Below are 21,722 nucleotides of genomic sequence, written 5' to 3' on the forward strand. Positions count from 1 at the left end.
AATGATGTTGTACATGTAGTATTGATCTTTTGATAGATGTAACATTTACTTACAGGTCAGATGTCATGGTCCAGGCTTGTCCCGTCCTCTGACCTGGCATGTCAACGTTCCCTCTGCCCTCCCTCCTGGTTGACTGACAAGCGAGGTGATCAATCACCAGCGGCCAATGCTCCACACCCATCTTAACCTTCCCAATCAGCTTTGGCTTTTAAACTTCACCATGACTGAAAGTTATCACTGGATTATTGCACCTGTTTCTGGAAGTCATTTTCATGTTTGATGCTTTTTTTTGTATGTATGTAAAACATTACACAAGAAATTTCACTCCAATCAAAATTTATTGAAATGATAAATTGCTCCTCTAAGATCCTCTCAGTGGAGTTCAATGAAAGCAGAGTTGGAGCAAATACATTAAACAACTTCAGATATTTATAAGGATTCACATCTTAAACTGACTGAAGCAGACTAACAACTTAATTTAACACATTTATATTTAGTGGTTGTTGCTGAAATCCCAGGCTGGTGCAGGAGTCCTCAGAACCTGCAGCAGACTCCACATCCACTCATATTAGGGCAGCAGTTGCAGCAAAACCTGCAGGCAGCAGGGTTACGCTTCCGTCTGTTATACGGCATCTGTGTAAAAGACAAGGGACAGTATTTCATCTCCAGCATCATCAGTTTCCTCTGTTCATGGACTCTCCTTCAATGGACCTGAGACATTTGTCTCAGTCCATTCATTGAATTGGACATACCTTCCAGGAGTCGTCTGACATTTCTTGTGCAGCAACTGGCTGGTCGTTGCTCATTGGCTCCTCCAGCTCCTGAACCTGTCAATGAATTGTTAACATTTATAGTCGGAGTCCGGATTTAACAGTTTGACAAGACCCTCAAAGCGAATGAAATGATTTGAGTGAAGTTCTTACTTCAGAGACTGGAACAGCAGAGTTCTCCTGAATGCAAATACAGACCAGCATGACGGCCACAGCAACTGTAACACTGAACGTCCTCATGTTTGGAGGTTTGACTGCTTTAGTTCTGAGCTCCTTGGACTCTTCTGGTGACTCCTGTCAGCTCCTTTGACTTCTTCTCCTCTCTGATGGGTGAATGTGACAAATGTGTTGGTATTTATACCGACTGGACTTCTGTTGCCTCATTGGGGGGAAAAGCCTCTGCTGGGAATGAGAATGGGAAAGTCATCAATGATGCAAACTCGGTTTGTTTCCTCCTCAATTCAAAGTACAACCTTTTTATCTAATAGCTAAATGTTGCATCAATCAAGAGAGCAATGCTCCATGAACAACACAAGTGATTCTGATGTATTTATATCTAATAGTTGTTAATAGTTCAGTGTTATACATACATACAGATTAATCACTCTGACTGTGATTTCATAATGATCTTAAATTTCAATAATTTCATTATATTAATATAAAGCTGTACAATATTGACATTTGTACATTTTGAGAATTTCTGACAGTGTAAAATAAATCCCAAAGAGAAGTATAAGTTAAAAAAGGCAGTGATTCCAGTTAACTCTGATAACATCAGGGACATTTTTAATTTTCAGAACATACAGTCTTAAATAAATATCCCTCAAAAAAGACTAGAACCCTTACATCATCTTCGTAACAAACATGAGCATCAACAACTGCACATATGATGAAATAAACACCTGATTGGCCATTGTGCTCAACGGGCAACCGACTTTGTCACTCTTGTTTAAATTTACATTTGTAATATTTCTGAGACTCCAACTTGAAAGTTTTCATTGCATTAGATCAGGTGGTAAATTGCAGTTACTTGTTGTCACGTAATGCATAAGTGAACATGGAACAAATACACAGCTTGAGTCGACTGTATTGTTTGCAGCACGGTGGCGCAGTGGTAAGTGCTGTTGCCTCACAGCTACGGGCTTTCTGGGACATCGTTGCATGTTTTCCTCGTGTCTGCGTGTGTTCTCTCCAGCCTCTTCCCTGCACCAAAAACATGCAAAGTAGATGAATTGGTTGCACTAAATTGCCCATAGGTGTGTGTGTGTGTGTGTGTGTGTGTGTGTGTGAATGATTGTCTGTCTGTGTGTGACCCTGCGATGAACCGGCGGCTTGTCCAGGGTGTGCCCCGCCTCTCAACCGTTCACGGCTGGGATAGGCTCAGGCACGACCCGCGACCCAGGAACGGACTAAGAGGTTCAGAGGATAAATAAATGAATGAATGAATGTCATAGTGAATTATAACAGATTCATGCATTTGGATGCTGTATAATATTAAACTATTAACAACTGTTAAATGTCAAGACATCAGCATCACTGTTGCGTGGCATGTTTAATACTGATCTATTGAACGATGTAACATTTTACTCGAGATCAGAAACACAACTTCCAATTTATTCCACAACAAGAGCTTTTTGAATGATTACATCATTTCCTGTAGATAAATTGATTGTTTGATATTTGCAGCAGACAAACCGACTTTCCATCATCGAGGACTTTCCCATTCTCATTCCCAGCAGAGGCTTTTCCCCCCAATGAGGCAACAGAAGTCCAGTCGGTATAAATACCAACACATTTGTCATATTCACCCATCAGACAGGAGAAGAAGTCAAAGGAGCTGACAGGAGTCACCAGAAGAGTCCGAGGAGCTCAGAACTAAAGCAGTCAAACCTCCAAACATGAGGACGTTCAGTGTTACAGTTGCTGTGGCCGTCATGCTGGTCTGTATTTGCATTCAGGAGAACTCTGCTGTTCCAGTCTCTGAAGTAAGAACTTCACTCAGAATCATTTCATTCGCTTTGAGGGTCTTGTCAAACTGTTAAATCCTGACTCCGACTATAAATGTTAACAATTCATTGACAGGTTCAGGAGCTGGAGGAGCCAATGAGCAACGACCATCCAGTTGCTGCACAAGAAATGTCAGACGACTCCTGGAAGGTATGTCCAATTCGATGAATGGACTGAGACAAATGTCTCAGGTCCATTGAAGGAGAGTCCATGAACAGAGGATAGTGATGATGCTGGAGATGAAATACTGTCCCTTGTCTTTTACACAGATGCCGTATAACAGACGGAAGCGTAACCCTGCTGCCTGCAGGTTTTGCTGCAACTGCTGCCCTAATATGAGTGGATGTGGAGTCTGCTGCAGGTTCTGAGGACTCCTGCACCAGCCTGGGATTTCAGCAACAACCACTAAATATTCATGCGTTAAATTAAACTTCTGTTCTGCTTTATTCACTATTTGATCTGAACCCTTGTAAATATGTCAAGTAATGGATTGTGGTCAAACAGTACTTCAAGTGAGTTCCGCTGTTTGAATATTCACAGAAACAACTTATCAGTTCAATAAACTTTAATTCTGCTGAAATTCAATGTCTTGGGCTCTTTTATATTATTTTAATCTTGCAATAAAAACAGTCTCATTTTCATTGACATGCATCAACAATCTTGTGGAACCGGATCTGCCTACGCAAGTTCAACATAAGGTCAACGAAAGGTCAAAGCCGTGAATCATTCTGACTATATACTCTTACAGTGATTTCCAATATTTTGAATATATCGGTCTTTTTTTATTTTTGCTTGCTTGATTTTACTCATACAGTGTTGAGTAAACAACATGAAGTCAAATGTCCTGGATGAGATCCTGTAGGACAGAAGTTGTGCAATCTCAGAGACTCATACGCTGGTTGGGCAAGAATCCATTGATTATTTGAGGGACAGTGTCCTCAGCAGGATACACTAGTGAGCATTTCAGAGTGCCGAACATGATGAGCAGGACTTTCAGAGCCTGCAATGGAATCAAGAATGAAGAGAGATTTACAATATTATGTTGAACAGTTGATATATAACCAATTATTATATTCTATCGATCCATTTTCCTGCAGATAAGACGATTGCGATCTCCTCGTCTACGCAGTAATATCTGCCTTGCGGGTCACAAAACTGCTGGAGCCTATCCCAAGCGACTCCGTGAGAAAGGTCGGGGTACAACCCGTAAAAGGAAATAAATACAAAACAGAGTTTTAACAGTTGAATTTAAAAGCATCAATCATACGTGGCAGTTCAGTTCAGTTTAGTTGTTGAGAAGATCGGTGAAAGGTAAGGCTGATAATTTTCTGCATTTCTCATCTGGTAGACAAATTCCAAAAAGAAAATTAAAGCTACGATAAAATCATTAAAGTATTGTCTGTATCACCATAGATATGACGATAATATATGTCGCTATATGTGGCCGTATCTGTCTTACAGTTTTGTGCCGGAAGGTCCCAATGAATGAAATTGTAAAAGTAGTACTTTCTGTTACAATAAGAACAAAAAGTTATTTTTTTAATCAATGACTAGCCAGATATTTATTCCATCAGGCAGTCCCTGATTCAAAAGCGTTTTGATATTCCGTAGATTTCACATGAATTAGGGTTTTTCCATTATTTGACAAGATTGTTGGAAGACCGACTTTCCCGGATATTATAAATGGCCTTGACTTGACTCAGAGTTCATTGCAAACACTGATCACTTTCATTTCTACTTGGTCTTTAGATTGGTTTTAAACTGTCAGAAACGTTAATCATGTTTGAGTGAAAAGGTAGAAAATCATATAGATTTAGACTGATGTGATGCACATTGTTGAAATTCTTATTATTTTGACCTCAGTTTTGTCAGAGTATTCGATCCGGATGATGTAGAATATTGAACTGTCAACAACTTATAACAGGTTCTAAGACATAAAGAACACTTTTTAATGATGTTGTACATGTAGTATTGATCTTTTGATAGATGTAACATTTACTTACAGGTCAGATGTCATGGTCCAGGCTTGTCCCGTCCTCTGACCTGGCATGTCAACATTCCCTCTGCCCTCCCTCCTGGTTGATTGACAAGCGAGGTGATCAATCACCAGCGGCCAATGCTCCACACCCGTCTTAACCTTCCCAATCAGCTTTGGCTTTTAAACTTCACCATGACTGAAAGTCATCACTGGATTATTGCACCTGTTTCTGGAAGTCATTTTCATGTTTGATGCTTTTTTTTGTATGTATGTAAAACATTACACAAGAAATTTCACTCCAATCAAAATTTATTGAAATGATAAATTGCTCCTCTAAGATCCTCTCAGTGGAGTTCAATGAAAGCAGAGTTGGAGCAAATACATTAAACAACTTCAGATATTTATAAGGATTCACATCTTAAACTGACTGAAGCAGACTAACAACTTAATTTAACACATTTATATTTAGTGGTTGTTGCTGAAATCCCAGGCTGGTTCAGGAGTCCTCAGAACCTGCAGCAGACTCCACATCCCCTCATATTAGGGCAGCAGTTGCAGCAAAACCTGCAGGCAGCAGGGTTACGCTTCCGTCTGTTATACGGCATCTGTGTAAAAGACAAGGGACAGTATTTCATCTCCAGCATCATCAGTTTCCTCTGTTCATGGACTCTCCTTCAATGGACCTGAGACATTTGTCTCAGTCCATTCATTGAATTGGACATACCTTCCAGGAGTCGTCTGACATTTCTTGTGCAGCAACTGGATGGTCGTTGCTCATTGGCTCCTCCAGCTCCTGAACCTGTCAATGAATTGTTAACATTTATAGTCGGAGTCAGGATTTAACAGTTTGACAAGACCCTCAAAGCGAATGAAATGATTCTGAGTGAAGTTCTTACTTCAGAGACTGGAACAGCAGAGTTCTCCTGAATGCAAATACAGACCAGCATGACGGCCACAGCAACTGTAACACTGAACGTCCTCATGTTTGGAGGTTTGACTGCTTTAGTTCTGAGCTCCTCGGACTCTTCTGGTGACTCCTGTCAGCTCCTTTGACTTCTTCTCCTGTCTGATGGGTGAATGTGACAAATGTGTTGGTATTTATACCGACTGGACTTCTGTTGCCTCATTGGGGGGAAAAGCCTCTGCTGGGAATGAGAATGGGAAAGTCATCAATGATGCAAACTCGGTTTGTTTCCTCCTCAATTCAAAGTACAACCTTTTTATCTAATAGCTAAATGTTGCATCAATCAAGAGAGCAATGCTCCATGAACAACACAAACATGATTCTGATGTATTTATATCTAATAGTTGTTAATAGTTCAGTGTTATACATACATACAGATTAATCACTCTGACTGTGATTTCATAATGATCTTAAATTTCAATAATTTCATTATATTAATATAAAGCTGTACAATATTGACATTTGTACATGTTGAGAATTTCTGACAGTGTAAAATAAATCCCAAAGAGAAGTATAAGTTAAAAAAGGCAGTGATTCCAGTTAACTCTGATAACATCAGGGACATTTTTAATTTTCAGAACATACAGTCTTAAATAAATATCCCTCAAAAAAGACTAGAACCCTTACATCATCTTCGTAACAAACATGAGCATCAACAACTGCACATATGATGAAATAAACACCTGATTGGCCATTGTGCTCAACGGGCAACCGACTTTGTCACTCTTGTTTAAATTTACATTTGTAATATTTCTGAGACTCCAACTTGAAAGTTTTCATTGCATTAGATCAGGTGGTAAATTGCAGTTACTTGTTGTCACGTAATGCATAAGTGAACATGGAACAAATACACAGCTTGAGTCGACTGTGTATTGTTTGCAGCACGGTGGCGCAGTGGTGAGTGCTGTTGCCTCACAGCTACGGGCTTTCTGGGACATCGTTGCATGTTTTCCCCGTGTCTGCGTGTGTTCTCTCCGGCCTCTTCCCTGCACCAAAAACATGCAAAGTAGGTGAATTGGTTGCACTAAATTGCCCATAGGTGTGTGTGTGTGTGTGTGTGTGAATGATTGTCTGTCTGTGTGTGACCCTGCGATGAACCGGCGGCTTGTCCAGGGTGTGCCCCGCCTCTCACCCGTTTACGGCTGGGATAGGCTCAGGCACGACCCGCGACCCAGGAACGGACTAAGAGGTTCAGAGGATAAATAAATGAATGAATGAATGTCATAGTGAATTATAACAGATTCATGCATTTGGATGCTGTATAATATTAAACTATTAACAACTGTTAAATGTCAAGACATCAGCATCACTGCTGCGTGGCATGTTTAATACTGATCTATTGAACAATGTAACATTTTACTCGAGATCAGAAACACAACTTCCAATTTATTCCACAACAAGAGCTTTTTGAATGATTACATCATTTCCTGTAGATAAATTGATTGTTTGATATTTGCAGCAGACAAACCGACTTTCCATCATCAAGGACTTTCCCATTCTCATTCCCAGCAGAGGCTTTTCCCCCCAATGAGCCAACAGAAGTCCAGTCGGTATAAATACCAACACATTTGTCACATTCACACATCAGAGAGGAGAAGAAGTCAAAGGAGCTGACAGGAGTCACCAAAAGAGTCCGAGGAGCTCAGAACTAAAGCAGTCAAACCTCCAAACATGAGGACGTTCAGTGTTACAGTTGCTGTGGCCGTCATGCTGGTCTGTATTTGCATTCAGGAGAACTCTGCTGTTCCCGTCTCTGAAGTAAGAACTTCACTCAGAATCATTTCATTCGCTTTGAGGGTCTTGTCAAACTGTTAAATCCTGACTCCGACTATAAATGTTAACAATTCATTGACAGGTTCAGGAGCTGGAGGAGCCAATGAGCAACGACCATCCAGTTGCTGCACAAGAAATGTCAGACGACTCCTGGAAGGTATGTCCAATTCGATGAATGGACTGAGACAAATGTCTCAGGTCCATTGAAGGAGAGTCCATGAACAGAGGATAGTGATGATGCTGGAGATGAAATACTGTCCCTTGTCTTTTACACAGATGCCGTATAACAGACGGAAGCGTAACCCTGCTGCCTGCAGGTTTTGCTGCAACTGCTGCCCTAATATGAGTGGATGTGGAGTCTGCTGCAGGTTCTGAGGACTCCTGCACCAGCCTGGGATGTCAGCAACTGCATTTTAAGAATATTCCTGGGTTTGGTCATACCGTGTTATCTTTGTGGTTCAACCTTAAATAAAAATGTAAGGTTATGATAAAATTGAAAAGTGCATCAATGTATTTTTTTTTATCAACAACTCAAATTCCTAACTTTGCTTGCATGCATACTTTTAGTCATTTCAAATGCCCTCAGGTGAAATATCCACAATTCATTTTATAAATATTAGTCTGCTGTGGCACATCAAAAGTTATGTTTTTTTTCAACAACCCATGCAGCAGAGACATTTTAGCATTCCTTCATCTTCGGCACAAAGTTTGGAATTCATCAGGAAGATTCTGTATCAAGACACTGGTCAACAGGCTAAAGGATACAATATAATAACAATATGTTATCAATCACTGTGACCAAAAAAAAGACAACCACAAATATTCACCACCTCCATCCTCAATGCTTTGTAGAAACCACCTGGCTGCCAGACTTGGAGGATGATCACTAAGACGTCCATTTGATGGAAGACACATGATCAATACTCAAACTGGAGTTTTTGTTTGCTGTCCTTACGTGGAGTCTTCAGTTAAGCTAACAGCTCACTCATAAATAGTTACTGCCCTGATGCAGTTTTTTAATAAACAGTACAAGTATAAAATGTCAACTTGAAACTTTGAATTATTATTATGATTGATCAATAACAATTGTCACAAAGGGATTGCGACACACCGACGAACAGGGAACTGATGCTGTATGTGCGAAGCTTCAGCTCATCTGTCACCATGCAGGCACCCATACTTGTGTGTCCATGTGTCGTCCTCCTCTGGCCTCTAATAAACAACTCCAGGAGGCAACTTCCTTTTCCAGGGGTCTTCTGCTGCCCAGTGCGAAGCCCAGCCCCCGCTCTGCTGATCTTCACTTGTCATCCAGTATGGAAAACGGAAGTACGGCATCCAGCCATGGTGGCGTGCGTGTTCTAGTGTTACTCATCAATTATAATGACCACAAGGTTGAAATAGAGGGGCCTGGTGTTGATTCAATTCAGACATGGGGTGTTCACTAGTGTAGAACAATGGCAAACCTGTGTGTTTATGATGCAACGCACACACACACACACACAAAACAAATGTACATGTGCACGTCAACAGACACAAATGCATAGACTGCTAGCCTGGAGCCCAGTGGACTGTTCTGACACCACCCCCCATCCAGCCTTGAAGGGGGCAAAGCCCCATGCCAGGCCCGCCCTGTGCCGAGACGGATGCCCATTCTACGCCCCCTTACCAACAGAGCAGCTGCCAAATCACACAAGGAGATAGTAAATGAAAGCAGTGGGCTGAGTTTCCTCATGCACACACACACACGCACACACACGCACACACCATGTGGTTTATTTTATCTAACTCATTCACACACACGAAACACAATACAGGCAGGCAGGCAGCAATTAGGGGCCTGTTCGTTGCTGAACTGAAGTATACTAGCGCAATAAATCTTCAGGCAAGCATGTTTAAAGTGTACAAACTAAAGTGCTGCGGCGGTAAGCTGCGGAATTCACAGGATGTTGATGTTGTTTGTGATTTCATTAGAAACTCAGACTCGATGGTATCCAGACAGACGCACGTGACAGTCAGAGCTTCAGATCGTTCCGACGCAGAACTGGAAGCTGAACAAACTGCAACGCTGAGATTTGTGGGCCTCATTTCATTCTCTGGATTTCCATGTCAGAAGAGTTTGAACACCTTCAACACCCAAGGACTGAGCTTGAATAAATAAAAATGAAAGCTGGCTTCTGCCAGTTCTAACTCAAATTATCTCTGATGACAGAAGTTACAACAAACAATGAAAGAAAACCAAATGTTCTTTCAAAAATTGTAAACCATTTTGAAACAAAGTGGTATCTTTTAGTTTCACATAGATAATCTATACTCTTCTATACAATTTTTCACAATATCCTGTTATGTCTGTGTTTGAGGCATTTTCCTGCACCATGCTCTGAACCGGGATATTATTTCAGGCATCTTTTTATCAGTGTCAAAGCTGAGGCTGAGGCTGCATCAGTGGGGATGAATGCACCGACATATCCCCTTGACAATGAGGAGGAAGAGAGCCTGACTTAAATGTCAATATTCAAATCGGATTCAAAAATCAATTAAAAATAGCATAAACTCAGATTCAGTTTTACTTTTAATGGTTGGTTTATAGGGTAGCACGGTGGCGCAGAGTTAGCAATGCTGCCTCACAGCACGAAGGTTCAAATCCAAATTGGGGCCTTTCTGTGAGGATTTTCTATGTTCTCCCCGTGTCTGCTACGGGTTCTCCGGCTTCCTCCCACTTCCATGAACGTGCAGCTCAGGTGAATTGTTTGCAGTAAATTGTCCGTATGATTTTCTATTATTATTTTTGTAAGTCTCCATTATAAGTAAATGGGAAAATCAACATTTTTGTTGTTGTATCCAGACAGGTGTCCAGATTACTCTTAAAATTTAATTTAATCTAAGTTAGCCCAAGACCTATCTTCAGATATTTTTTCACCAAGATCCATCCAGCAGTTTTTCCATGATCCCGCTAACAGACAAATGCCGTCAAAAACATAAGCTCCTTGCTGGAGGTAAATATTTGGCATATTTTCTGGGTCAATCATATCTCTGGTGTCACTGATCGGGATAGAAAGTGTAATAATTTGTTTGAAAGACTCCACTAGGTGTCAGTGCTAACCTTGTAGGCAAGTCAAGCACTCGTCCTCCTCATTGTCAAGGGGAGATGTCGGTGCATTCATCCCCAGCTTCCGCCACGTGGATGGTGCAAATCCAATTACGAGGGGAATGAGCTGCTCAGCGGAGGTCTGCGCTCTCTGGGTGCTTTTCTAGTTTTGTATATATTTATTAGTCACAGCAGGGTTTATTTTCAAAAGTCATCTACCAGAAACGTATGCTTGCATGACTGCGATAGGTCGTGCATTGCTTTGCAGCAAGACGTGAAGTTCATCTTTGAATCCTGAGTTCATTTGGTGGAAGGGCTAAAGCCACTGTCATGGCTAAAAATGAATGATGGAAGTGAATATTCCATTTAATGTGAAATGAACAACATATGATTGGATGCACAGCATTAAATCGTTGCATGGTATTTGTCCGTCAAGACATATTAGCCAGGTTTACTCTGCGGTTGGCAAAATATAAATCATTACAAAGTAATTTCCCTTTTGGGAACGCTGGATTGTGTAATACTTTTTCAAATGAATAACACGAGAGAAGAGAACTTGGTAGTGCTTTCTATTAATCTTTCCCTTGATTGGATCCAGAGGGCTAGAAGACATACAACATTGCCTGTAATATCTCATTCAACTGCAAATGTTTCAGAATCTTATCCAACAGATTAGTCATCACTTTTGACAGTTAATCACTTAAAACCAGCATCAGCGGAGAGCAGAGATTTTACCGGAGGCTTCACCGCAGGTCACGCAGCAAAAGGCTGGAAGCCGATCACACAGACACACACACACCATCATGGCTGGAAGCCGCTGACATGGGGTCAAGACCTCAGCTTCAGCTGAGTTGATTAAACCCATGTCTACAGCCCACGCGCTGCCCAGCACAATGTGCCATACTGAGGGTGATGACTGGGAGCGTCACTGGCTGAAGCATTTCCAGAGCCCAGTCCAGTTAGAGAGACTACAAGCACGCCGCTGCAGTGGCTACACTTCCACCCCCTAGTGCCTGGCTTCTTTTCAGGTGCAGGATAAAGCTTGTTCGCACGTATTTGTAGGTATAAATGATCATTTCCTCAACCGACCCTCCAAGTTGGGGCAAAGGTTGTTTTTTGAAACAAGGAGCTGCATATTCCACCCCTGAATGAAGGCGGACAATGAGACCCTAATTTACCCCCCGCTGCCCTCATACCCACTTAAAGTCTGTTTACCCTCTGCGCAACACTTGGCTAAAGTGAAAAGCCCCACTGCAGTGCCGCCGCAGGATAACACTCCTACAAGCCAAAAGTGTCAGTTATGGCTCAGATACAACCCTTATGAGCCCTTACTGAGCGCAATTTATTCAATTCAACTGGTCTTAATATACTTTAATAAGACCTGTTTGCGATTAATTCTCCCTTGAAGCCGGTAGTAACACGGCTACTAGGCACACATAAAAACGGAATGAATGGAGAATTGCTGCCAGAGAAGGGGGGCAGGGGGGAATAGGAATCCTTGAGGATTTGTCCTCACCAGCTGGCTCTCGAGACCAATATAATAGTTGTGCCCGTAGCAGTTAGTAGAAATATCTGCCCTCGCCTGTAATGCGTTTAAGGTGCACAATATGATTCCGTTCAAGTCGTAATGCCCTTGCGTGTCATATCCTGAGCGGGGAGGATGGAGCTTCTTGGATATATTCCCCTCAAGTGAATCAGGGACAATGACTTTTTATGTTTGGACCCACATGTAAAAAAAAAAAAAAGAAAAAAGGCCAGACTGTTCAGATGAACATGTGCTGAAGTAAGCCAAAAAAAATACTTACAGCACCCACAGGACACACCACACCAGGTCAGCATAGGAGCGCCTGTCTGTTCCGCGTAATGGACGGTGATAAAACGTCCCGCGTCCCTCACTGCACCTGCTGTTATGAAGCCGGGCCACGGAAACACTACCGCAGCGAGCGGCTCATAAATATTCCCCATTTGTCATCCGAGAACGAAACAAAAACAGCATGGCGATATTAATACGCAAGGTGAATAATAGGAACATGAATCTTTCCACTTCCTGTCCAGCAGGTGAAGCAGATGTGGAAGGGGCTGAATGACTGGGATCACCAAGGACTTCCAGCACGGCTACATGCTCCAATTTCCTGTTTCAAAAGGCACAAACCAAACAACTGTCACAAACACTTAGCTTTCATCGAAGAACATGTTTATTTGGGGGATTAAGTTGTTGCCTAGCGACTTCAAATGAAGGCAAAATCTGCACTGAGTTGACTTTGGATAGCATTTTTTTGCAATTAGGGGTGACTTTAGCAATAAAATTCACCCATTAATGCCACCATTTAGTGGGCTTGTACACACCATGATGGCTAACATATGTCAAACTTGTTCAAAAATATTAAAACCTCTTGTCCTTTTCGCACTGCTCTGTTCCTACTCGCTGCTGCTTCGGCCTGTGCCAAACACCATGGCGAACCCATAATGATTCCAGATTTCCCTCCGCTGCAAGGGCAAAGCCTCATTATACAGTTATTAAAAACAGCAAATTATTGCAACATTTATTATATTGGGCAATCTTATTTGCCTCACCAATGTCATAACTTCCATTTCAGCCATCTGCATTGGAACAAATGTGTCATCTATCCCACAACTGGACACTCAACGGTACATGAATGCCAGATAAAAGCCCCTCCCCATCGTCCACTTGCTGTCGTCTGAGCTTCTGTCTTCTGAGCTGCCTTCATGTGCCGTCACAACACACAGATTGCTGTCACTGATCTATGTAGTGTTGAGCCCTAGGTCATTTCCTGCTAGTGGTTTCACTTGTCGGGGCCTTTGAAGGAGGCTGTATTAATAGGACTCAGCAAAACTAATGAAAATGCTCTCTGTCAGACTAAAAGGCAAGCTTCAGTCTCAGCCACCTAATCGCATTCGGCACAAGTATTAGAGCTCACACGTCCACGGTGGCATGCGTGCACACCGTGCTCTCTGAGTGCAGAAGTGGTTTGCAGTGGGGGAGCCAGTCCTCCTGGCGTACGAATGACTGCTAAACCCTCTTAGCAACTTGGAGAATGCCATCAGTGTCCTGTTTCTGTTTCAGCAGCAGAGAGAGAGACAAGTGAAATCAAAGGAAAGAGGTGATGGGGAATAAAGAGACCCATTCCTCAAAAATGTGTTTTTTGTTCCCATCGTAGGCGCAGCAACGTGTGCTGGAGTGGTGGTCTTGGGCTTAATGAATCCACTTCAGTGCAGTTCCTCTCCGTAAGCCATAGGTTTAATCCCCCCAGTCTGGAGCAGTGATAGTCTGGCCCAGAGGATGGCATCTGTGAATCGTTCATTAAAGTGTAACCAGTAGCAGATGCATTTCAAAACAAGCCGCCACACCGAAGCCTCGTTTCAGTCCATCTTTTAGTTTTATTCACATTTGATCTGATGATTCCGAGACCAAACCTAACATGTTTAGAATAGCCACAATAATCATCTACATCAGAATAGAACATAATGTGAAAAGAACATGGCACAGCAAGCTGAAAATATTTTATCCCTTTTACATCAATCAGTTGCATAATCAAAGCCATTATGACCTCGCTATATTAAGGTTTGCACACTGAGGAAATATGGTTTGTTGAATTTATTTTGTTTTGTCAAAAATTCCAAAAAATGGGCAGCATGGTGGCACAGTGGGTAGCAACTGTTGCCTCACAGCAAGAAGGTCACCTGGGCCCTTCCTGTGCAGCGTTTGTATGTTCTACCCGAATCTGCGTGGGTTCTCTCCAGGTTCTCTGGCTTCCTCCCACCAATAAATATGTGAGATTTAGGAACATTAGTCACTCAAATGTTGAGGTGTGCGCGTGAGTGGGCATGAGCTTTCAATGCACACACCTCTCATCTTCCTCTTGTGATCGTCACCAGCTGATAATGGCAGCCGTTGGTCTGTGCTGTGCAGGTAAGCTTTGACGATGCATTGGTGAAAGAAATAATTAACTGACCAATAAGCAGTCTGCAATATTTCATTTGACCTCATAGCAACTCCTCAGCCCTGTGTAACCCCAATAAAGGTGGTACTAAAACAAAAAAAAGTAGTGCCATATAGCAGTTTTTATTTTGGCACTGCTAACCCAATGGAAAACCAAGAAAGGGTGCGTAGAGTCGAGTAGAGTCGAGTTGGCACCACGTAGTGGAAACGCGACTCAAATAACTGAGACAAGACCTCTCATAAAGGTCTTGGTACGCTTCCAGGCAGACTGTGGTGCCGTTTGTTTGTGATGCAAAAGAAAGAAGACCAACCACAGACAGCTTAAGACGCAATCTTGTATAACTGATCCTTTTAGGCCTCATACAGACCTAAATAATAATGTAAAAAAAAAAACAATCATTTGGAAACCATAGCAACACGTGTTGAGGCGCCAGCTTCAGGGTTTTCTCTCTGAAAGGTGTTATGCACTTCTGGCTCAGACTCTGATGTCATAATGTCTGACTGATTAAACGCTTTAGCTTTAGCTTTGGCAGGCGCATTTAGCTGTGGAAATGAATAACCACTAAAGGTAAAATGAGGGTTGGCACCTTCAACACCTGTTACAGATGTTCAACCACTTAACGCTGTTGCATATATTGTGAACAGTAAGTCATACTAGTCAAAGTAGTAGTACATTTCATTGCCGACAACCTCCCTACATAAATATAACACCACAGCAGGCAGAATGTCCGCAAGGGCGACGTGCAGCATATGTGACAATGTGATTCATCTGCTACTGTACATCCCATACGATGCTTTTGTCTTTCAGCAAGATGATTATAAGGTGTGGATCTCAGGCTAAATTGTCCGTGACTTGCATTAAAATATCCCCTTTATACCAGTCAGACTTAGCTTAAAAAAAACACACACACTTTTAAGTGTTTTTTATTTGATGTTTTAGGACCATATAAGCGGATAAGTGGGACATGCATCGCATAAAGAGGCGATCAAACTTGTGTGCGTGATGAAAGACAGGGGCCAAAGCCAAGTGCATGTTGTTAAGGCGTTAAAGTACGACGTCAAGACTAAATGAGCCACCGAAGACGCGTAATGGATTTGTACCATTTGTGAGGATACGTCATTGTGAATTACAAACTCTTAACAGTGCCTTCATGCTGTGAAGGCTCAATTGACCGTGTCCAATCCTTTGGCTGGAGGCAGCAGTGTGACATGATGGCTTTCGCAAATGCTTTTGAAATCACATAATTGTACGCTGAAGGGAAATAAGGAAATGTTGGTTGGAGAACACAGCCATGGATATTAAAGCCAGAGACTTGTAATGAAGATCTTCATCATACAGTCACATGAAATGAATTTTAATAAAACACAATGTACACATATGCAGTCCTATGACCATACATTTGCTGGATCCTAATTAGTAAAACAGAATATGTCAAAGCATAGTTTGCCTTTTTTTTTTTGCTCTTTAAAACATTGAAATCAGTAGATGAGGTCAAATGAATGTAATACAACACTTGTGTGATGACAAACAAAACAAAAAAAACATTTTCCACGTGTTAAAGATATGCACTGTTATAAGGAAGTCAAAGAATATTTCAGCATATAAGAGTAACAGTATGAGGCAAAACTTCTCACTGAACAAAAAAAGTACAAAATAGAATTAATAAATAAATCAAATATATACCATATAAATGAAATAGCTATGTAGCGACTATACTTATTGTTTGTTTTTATGATTTTAACCTGCAGCTTGCTATTACAACAACTTTATTTTCCTAAAACATTTAGAACGACGAACGAGTCAATACTGAAAATACAGTAATAAGCTTCCATAATAATTAGATAAATTATGTACACGTGAATCTGTTGCCATGCGAGTCCAACAACTAATTTTCTTATTATTTTTTTATCCACACTATACAGTTAAAGCATAAAGCGTAAACAGTTTGTGCTGAGAATAAAATACTTTCCAACTATGCATGGTAATTTCTTTAATATTACTCTCAAAAATTTACATAACATAAAGGCCACACATGGGAACGCTCCGTCTCCTTTCAGAAGGGAAGGTGAGGGCAGTTTTGACATAAATATTGGACCAACGAGAAAACAGTCTCTTTTCCTGTCATCAGAATCACTTATCTCAAGCCCCCCCCCCCCCCCCCCTTCTTTCCGCCAGCAGTTTAGCTTGCCAACTCCTTCCCCACCTCCTCTATTCACCTCCGTCTATTTAGCTTTCTTGCCTCCACAGTCTCTGGTCGCCCCTCCGTCTTCCTTCACCCTGCATAGTTAATGACATTGTCAAGGACGGGAAATTAGTTCGGTAATGTCAACTCTAAAAGTCCACAAGGCAACGGGGTGGACCAGAGCCCCCCCGACTGGTCACTGCAGCAGGAATTGGGGGGGGGGGGGGGGGAGAGCGGCGGGAGGCAGAGGCATGAAGCATGTGTTTAGTGTGTTGATACTGACATTGTGTGTTAGACATATATTTTTGTAGTGACGGACTGAGTCCAGGGGGCGGTTGGGGTTGGGGCTGGCAGGCAGGTGGGCTTGTGGTGGGGTTCGGGGTAGTCGTCGGTCAGAACATGGGTGTAGCAGCAGCTAGCAGCTTTGCGTTGGTTTCAATGGAAGTCCGTAGTTTCAGTTTTCACTGGCTGGTGCGCGCAGAGGCCAAGTGGTCACTGTGCTGGTTCTGGGCCCGAAATCGCAGCCGCTGCTTGTTCTTCTTCTTTGGTTCTTTGGATCGGTGCTTCCCCGAGCCACCTGGACCCAGACAAGAGTAAAGGAGAAAAATGATCAGTCCTTTAATCGGCACTCCTCAAGCACTTTACAATGTTCAAGTAACAGTTGCCTGCATGTCAGATTCTAAAAACATGGTTGCGGTGTCCAGACCCCCCCCCCCCCCCCCCACGATGCCCCCCCAAACTAAAACGAAAGACAGCCTGTGAGACTAATTGCTATGCAGAACCTTGATGAATATTCATGAAATTTAAAACACAACTGAAACTGAAATGGTAAATGGCCTGTCATATAGAGTAATATGTAATCTACTTGTTTTATTTACAGTAAAATGTGTAGTACTGTTCTCAGCATTTATCAGGTATCCTATTGTGAAAAGATCCTCACGGAAACAGTTCCACATTACCTGATGCAGTTATATATTCTTACAATAAAGAGGTACAGATAGCACTAATGTGCTGCACAAAGACAGTCAGAATCAAACTTGGAACATTTTCTCAAGGCTTTGATTCATTAATTACGATGCAGATCTTGTACTTAGAAACAAATCACAGATTGATAATGGTAAAGGATTTCTTTCCCGGCAACCTGTGAGCTAGACTTAGATTCCTTTTACTTCAAAGCAGCAGCACACAAAAGCATCAAATGTCTGCTGTGGAATACATTGTGTGAACTCAACATGTTCATTTGGGTGGGAGAATTCAGAATTTTGGACTTGACCGTGGATTTGATTCGATTCTCCAAGAGTTACGGAAATTTGAAAAAGGTGTTGGAATAGGAAGAAAACCACTTGGACATTTTTGGATTTCAGCAATGAACCTTTTCAGAGAAAAAAATAAGAATTCTAAAAAAAATGCCCTTCCACTGACATTAAGTTTATCAAGTTTTGCCAATGAAAATGGCAGACTTATATAAGGAAATGACCCATATATGAGGGAACATCACATATCAGGTCTTCATTGGCTCCAACATTCAGGACCAAACCTCATTTTTATACAAATGTCTGCTCAACCTGACACTTTTCACTGTCACTGCAATAGCGAGATAAGTAAGGGATGTTGCATAACTCTCTTTCCAAGTTGGAGAGGTCTCCCAGCCCAAGGTTAATGCATCCCAGGTTTCATTGGGATGGGCAAGGCATGCTGGGAACTGACTTCCTGCTTTCATGGAAGTTTGTGTGGTGGAGGTTCTGCACCCACTGCTCTCTGTGACAGCGAAAACGCTGGCTACCAAACCACAAGGCAACAATCTGGCTGCCAAGGCCACAAATAAGATAACGAGGTGTGTGTGCTAGATGTATGTGTGTGAGGGGGGGGGGTAGTGTGAGGGAATTTAAGGGAAAAGAAAATCTAATGGGGGGAAAAGTGGAGTAAGCCTTGGATGATGGGAAGCTATCTGGATTCTGATCTAGAACACAAAGAAAAGAAACAAGCCACGCTACGGTTCGCTGAGGGGAAATGCTACAGAAAAACAAGCCTCGGCTGGCTGCCTGGTTCTGGGTCCTATTAATGCACTTGTTCACAAAAATCTTTTCTCATGAAACATAAGTAACGGTGCATCAAACGGGGGCATTATCTGTAACCGCCGTCTCAAGTAGGCTGAGATTATGGTGTGCGTCTAAGCACCCAAACCAAGGACCTGATTCCTTTCCTTAGCGCTAGTCTGGCAGGTAGATTTGAAAATGCATTTACGCGTTTAAAGGTGACGCACGTACGAAAGCAATATATTGCTCTCCTAATGTGGCCTCCCAATGAATGAAACAGATGCACGCAAACATCAAATCATCTCAGAGCTATTTCCTGCAATGAATCTAATCTTCAAATCATGTCAAATCACGCTGCCAATCTGAGCCATGACTGTAAAGTCGCTCGCACAACTCTCTCTTGGAAAACAACTTAATTTCTAGAGATTAGATTTCCTTTAATTGACAAATATTACGAGGAGATTTTGCAGACTTGCGTACTCCACTTCAAAACAATTTTCTTTTTGCATGACTTACGGCATGAAGTTATTTGCTGAAGTAAATGTGAAGCTGAAAGGCATTTGGCCCGCAGGTTCACGTTCCTAATTACTGTTTAAATAGCTGATTTGAATTCAAAACAGCGTTGCTGGGTAGCTGATAAACATGGCTTTCAACTCAAGATATATTACATTTAATGGCAATAAAGCATGGCGCAGCATTAATACCCCTCTGTACCAGGACCATTCCTTGGATGCAAGGCAGCATTTAAACTGAAAAAGCCTTCATTTACAGCAATTGCTTGAAACTGAAATACTTAATGTGAGAGTTAAGCTTAAAAGTAGTTTTCCTGGCTACCTCAGGAATGGGCAGGAGATCTATGATCCAGAGTTTTACGCTCTTTGCTACAGCATTCATAACACGCATTTATGCACATGAAACTGCCAGAAAGAAATAAATTCAGCAGCTGCACATACGGAGCGAGCGAGCGAGATATTACATTGACTGATTAGTCATCGTTCATTGATTAGACAACTTTAAAAAATGTTGTGATCAAACGTGGGCCAATCATTACACTGTGCCCACTGAGTACTCAACCTTCCTTCATTTCCCATGACTTGTTTCCTCTTTCTTACCATAAAAAAACTACATACAGTATGTGGGTGCTAAAACAAAAATCTCATTAGAAATAATAAATGAATCTATTCCAATGAGCCAATGATATCTTGTTGCTCTGCATCGCTACAAAAGCCTGCAATATGATAAACACAGCAACTCAGCTAAAAAAAAAAATCTAATCCTCATTAGCTGCCATTTCAACTTCAGGCTTGAGTGGAATTTATTCATGAATTAATGCGTTAGTTTGTCTCAGTCGCTTCTCATAACTATTCACTCAATCTCCATGATATTTAGTCACGTGTGCACCTCTGAACAAATAGCAAATGCTCTACCAAAAGGGTGTTTCTATTTGTTCGAAATCAGTGACTGTAGTGCATTTTTCTTTTGCACAATGCTGTCGAATTGCAAAGAGCTTATATCCGTATTCAATGTCTTGTACTCCACTTACTTCCCTAACTACAGTAATGTGCAATTTTACTGTAGTTTTCAAACGGCTGTCACCGAGTTCTGACCTTGTTTTTTTTTTTTGCATTGGAAAACACAGAGAATAAAACTGTCATAATGAAAACATGACAAAGCCGTTTGACTCTCTTGTTCATAAACGACGGAGTCAAGTCTTCTCATTTTGATGACACTGGCAGTTTCATTGACGTGAAGACTTGCTTTTGCAGGTTTTGCAGTTTGCACTAATTGCTTTGAGAAATGCACTAACTGCTGTGAAAATGTTCATAGTGATGTGAGAAAAGCACCAACGCCACATAGAAAAACTGTAACTCATAAAGTATTCGATTACATTTACCGCATTATGAATATTCTATAAATATACCTAGAAACAGATACCTACTATAAAAAAGGTAACATTTAATCCTCTGATCTTTGAAATGTATAATCAAACCAGCTAAAGCTGACAGAACACATTTTGGTACTGTCAATATTACATTTCCCACATGTCCCATAAATACTAAGCACAGTATCTGTAATTTTTAGGTATTATGTATAGGCTCCAAACCAATGATTATTGTGGAGTAAAATACCTAAAAAAAAGGCAGTTTGAGTTCAATTCTTTTTTTCCTGGTTTTTATATTGTGTCTTTGTTTGTACAAAGTTGATGATAGCCGTGAAGCCGCCATACAAAACACTCATTTAAAAAAGAAAAAGAGAAAAGAAAAAGCTGATACCTGATGTTTTCCAGTCGTTGCTTTTTAAATTGTTCTATTCTAAATCCCCAAGTTGGGGATATTATAAAAACACTGTTGCACATATTCGTGCTATATAGTAGTTATACAAACAGATGAACTCCGCATTGCTTCTGCTCTGGAGAAACTCAGCCCAACCTGATCGAGTAATTTGATCCTATAATTTGTTGAAGAACATATTGACAAGTTCTGACTTTTATGAGTCCTCATTTTCCTGCAGAAACTAAATCCAGATCAATACCAGCATTATCACCGTTATTCATAATACACATCTGCTGTAACTTCATATACTCACCTAAACAGCTACTTCAGACAGTATTTCATTAACAAATTTCAATGTTAACAGCTAGAGGGCAACCAATCCCCACAAAAGCCCCTTCCCCCCCATAGCATCTGATACAGCTCTAAGAGATAGACTATCATATCTACCGCTGTTCCTTGGGGTACCATTTACTCAGAGCACCGAGCTTTCATCATATGATATTTACGATCGATATAGTCACTTCAACTGATTACCAGGGTTCACAGAGGAAACAGTTTAATTAGCCTGGAAAGAAATGAAGTCATTTCAATAGCTTTCAAAACCAAGAACAAATGCATAAATCTTAAGCGCGTTTTGTCTTGGAAAGCGCAGCAGGCCTCTCGTCGTTGCTCTGAGTTTGAACTGGCACAGG

The 21,722-nt window shown here is 41.4% G+C and overlaps 4 protein-coding genes across 4 annotated transcripts; 2 read left to right on the top strand and 2 right to left on the bottom strand.

The window, feature by feature from the left end:
* Positions 1 to 534: 534 nt before the first annotated feature.
* LOC137915562 (hepcidin-like) lies at positions 535 to 1,010 on the bottom strand. The gene is made up of 3 exons (XM_068758763.1): positions 924 to 1,010; positions 753 to 827; positions 535 to 633 (listed from the first exon to the last, which is right to left on the bottom strand). The coding sequence occupies exons 1-3, from the start codon at positions 1,008 to 1,010 to the stop codon at positions 535 to 537; spliced, it is 261 nt and encodes an 86-aa protein (XP_068614864.1).
* A 1,586-nt stretch (positions 1,011 to 2,596) lies between these two features.
* LOC137915561 (hepcidin-like) lies at positions 2,597 to 3,145 on the top strand. The gene is made up of 3 exons (XM_068758762.1): positions 2,597 to 2,755; positions 2,853 to 2,927; positions 3,047 to 3,145. The coding sequence occupies exons 1-3, from the start codon at positions 2,669 to 2,671 to the stop codon at positions 3,143 to 3,145; spliced, it is 261 nt and encodes an 86-aa protein (XP_068614863.1). The 5' UTR covers positions 2,597 to 2,668.
* Positions 3,146 to 5,222: 2,077 nt separating this feature from the next.
* Positions 5,223 to 5,809, bottom strand: LOC137915560 (hepcidin-like). Its single transcript, XM_068758760.1, has 3 exons — positions 5,652 to 5,809; positions 5,480 to 5,554; positions 5,223 to 5,360 (listed from the first exon to the last, which is right to left on the bottom strand). The coding sequence occupies exons 1-3, from the start codon at positions 5,736 to 5,738 to the stop codon at positions 5,262 to 5,264; spliced, it is 261 nt and encodes an 86-aa protein (XP_068614861.1). The 5' UTR covers positions 5,739 to 5,809; the 3' UTR covers positions 5,223 to 5,261.
* Positions 5,810 to 7,390: 1,581 nt separating this feature from the next.
* Positions 7,391 to 7,867, top strand: LOC137915559 (hepcidin-like). Its single transcript, XM_068758759.1, has 3 exons — positions 7,391 to 7,477; positions 7,575 to 7,649; positions 7,769 to 7,867. Exons 1-3 carry the CDS (start codon positions 7,391 to 7,393, stop codon positions 7,865 to 7,867), a joined length of 261 nt encoding a protein of 86 aa, XP_068614860.1.
* Positions 7,868 to 21,722: the final 13,855 nt, after the last annotated feature.

This window comes from Brachionichthys hirsutus, unplaced genomic scaffold (assembly GCF_040956055.1).
Source record: "Brachionichthys hirsutus isolate HB-005 unplaced genomic scaffold, CSIRO-AGI_Bhir_v1 contig_471, whole genome shotgun sequence".
Taxonomy (NCBI): Eukaryota; Metazoa; Chordata; class Actinopteri; order Lophiiformes; family Brachionichthyidae; genus Brachionichthys; species Brachionichthys hirsutus.

Bases quoted from the DNA above. Each gene is read 5' to 3' on its own strand.
- LOC137915560 (XM_068758760.1), bottom strand. From the start codon at position 5,738: ATGAGGACGTTCAGTGTTACAGTTGCTGTGGCCGTCATGCTGGTCTGT. The intron at 5,555-5,651 runs GTAAGAACTTCA...ATTCATTGACAG, and splicing joins CTGCTGTTCCAGTCTCTGAA to GTTCAGGAGCTGGAGGAGCC. The intron at 5,361-5,479 runs GTATGTCCAATT...TCTTTTACACAG, and splicing joins TGTCAGACGACTCCTGGAAG to ATGCCGTATAACAGACGGAA.
- LOC137915559 (XM_068758759.1), top strand. From the start codon at position 7,391: ATGAGGACGTTCAGTGTTACAGTTGCTGTGGCCGTCATGCTGGTCTGT. The intron at 7,478-7,574 runs GTAAGAACTTCA...ATTCATTGACAG, and splicing joins CTGCTGTTCCCGTCTCTGAA to GTTCAGGAGCTGGAGGAGCC. The intron at 7,650-7,768 runs GTATGTCCAATT...TCTTTTACACAG, and splicing joins TGTCAGACGACTCCTGGAAG to ATGCCGTATAACAGACGGAA.
- LOC137915561 (XM_068758762.1), top strand. From the start codon at position 2,669: ATGAGGACGTTCAGTGTTACAGTTGCTGTGGCCGTCATGCTGGTCTGT. The intron at 2,756-2,852 runs GTAAGAACTTCA...ATTCATTGACAG, and splicing joins CTGCTGTTCCAGTCTCTGAA to GTTCAGGAGCTGGAGGAGCC. The intron at 2,928-3,046 runs GTATGTCCAATT...TCTTTTACACAG, and splicing joins TGTCAGACGACTCCTGGAAG to ATGCCGTATAACAGACGGAA.
- LOC137915562 (XM_068758763.1), bottom strand. From the start codon at position 1,010: ATGAGGACGTTCAGTGTTACAGTTGCTGTGGCCGTCATGCTGGTCTGT. The intron at 828-923 runs GTAAGAACTTCA...ATTCATTGACAG, and splicing joins CTGCTGTTCCAGTCTCTGAA to GTTCAGGAGCTGGAGGAGCC. The intron at 634-752 runs GTATGTCCAATT...TCTTTTACACAG, and splicing joins TGTCAGACGACTCCTGGAAG to ATGCCGTATAACAGACGGAA.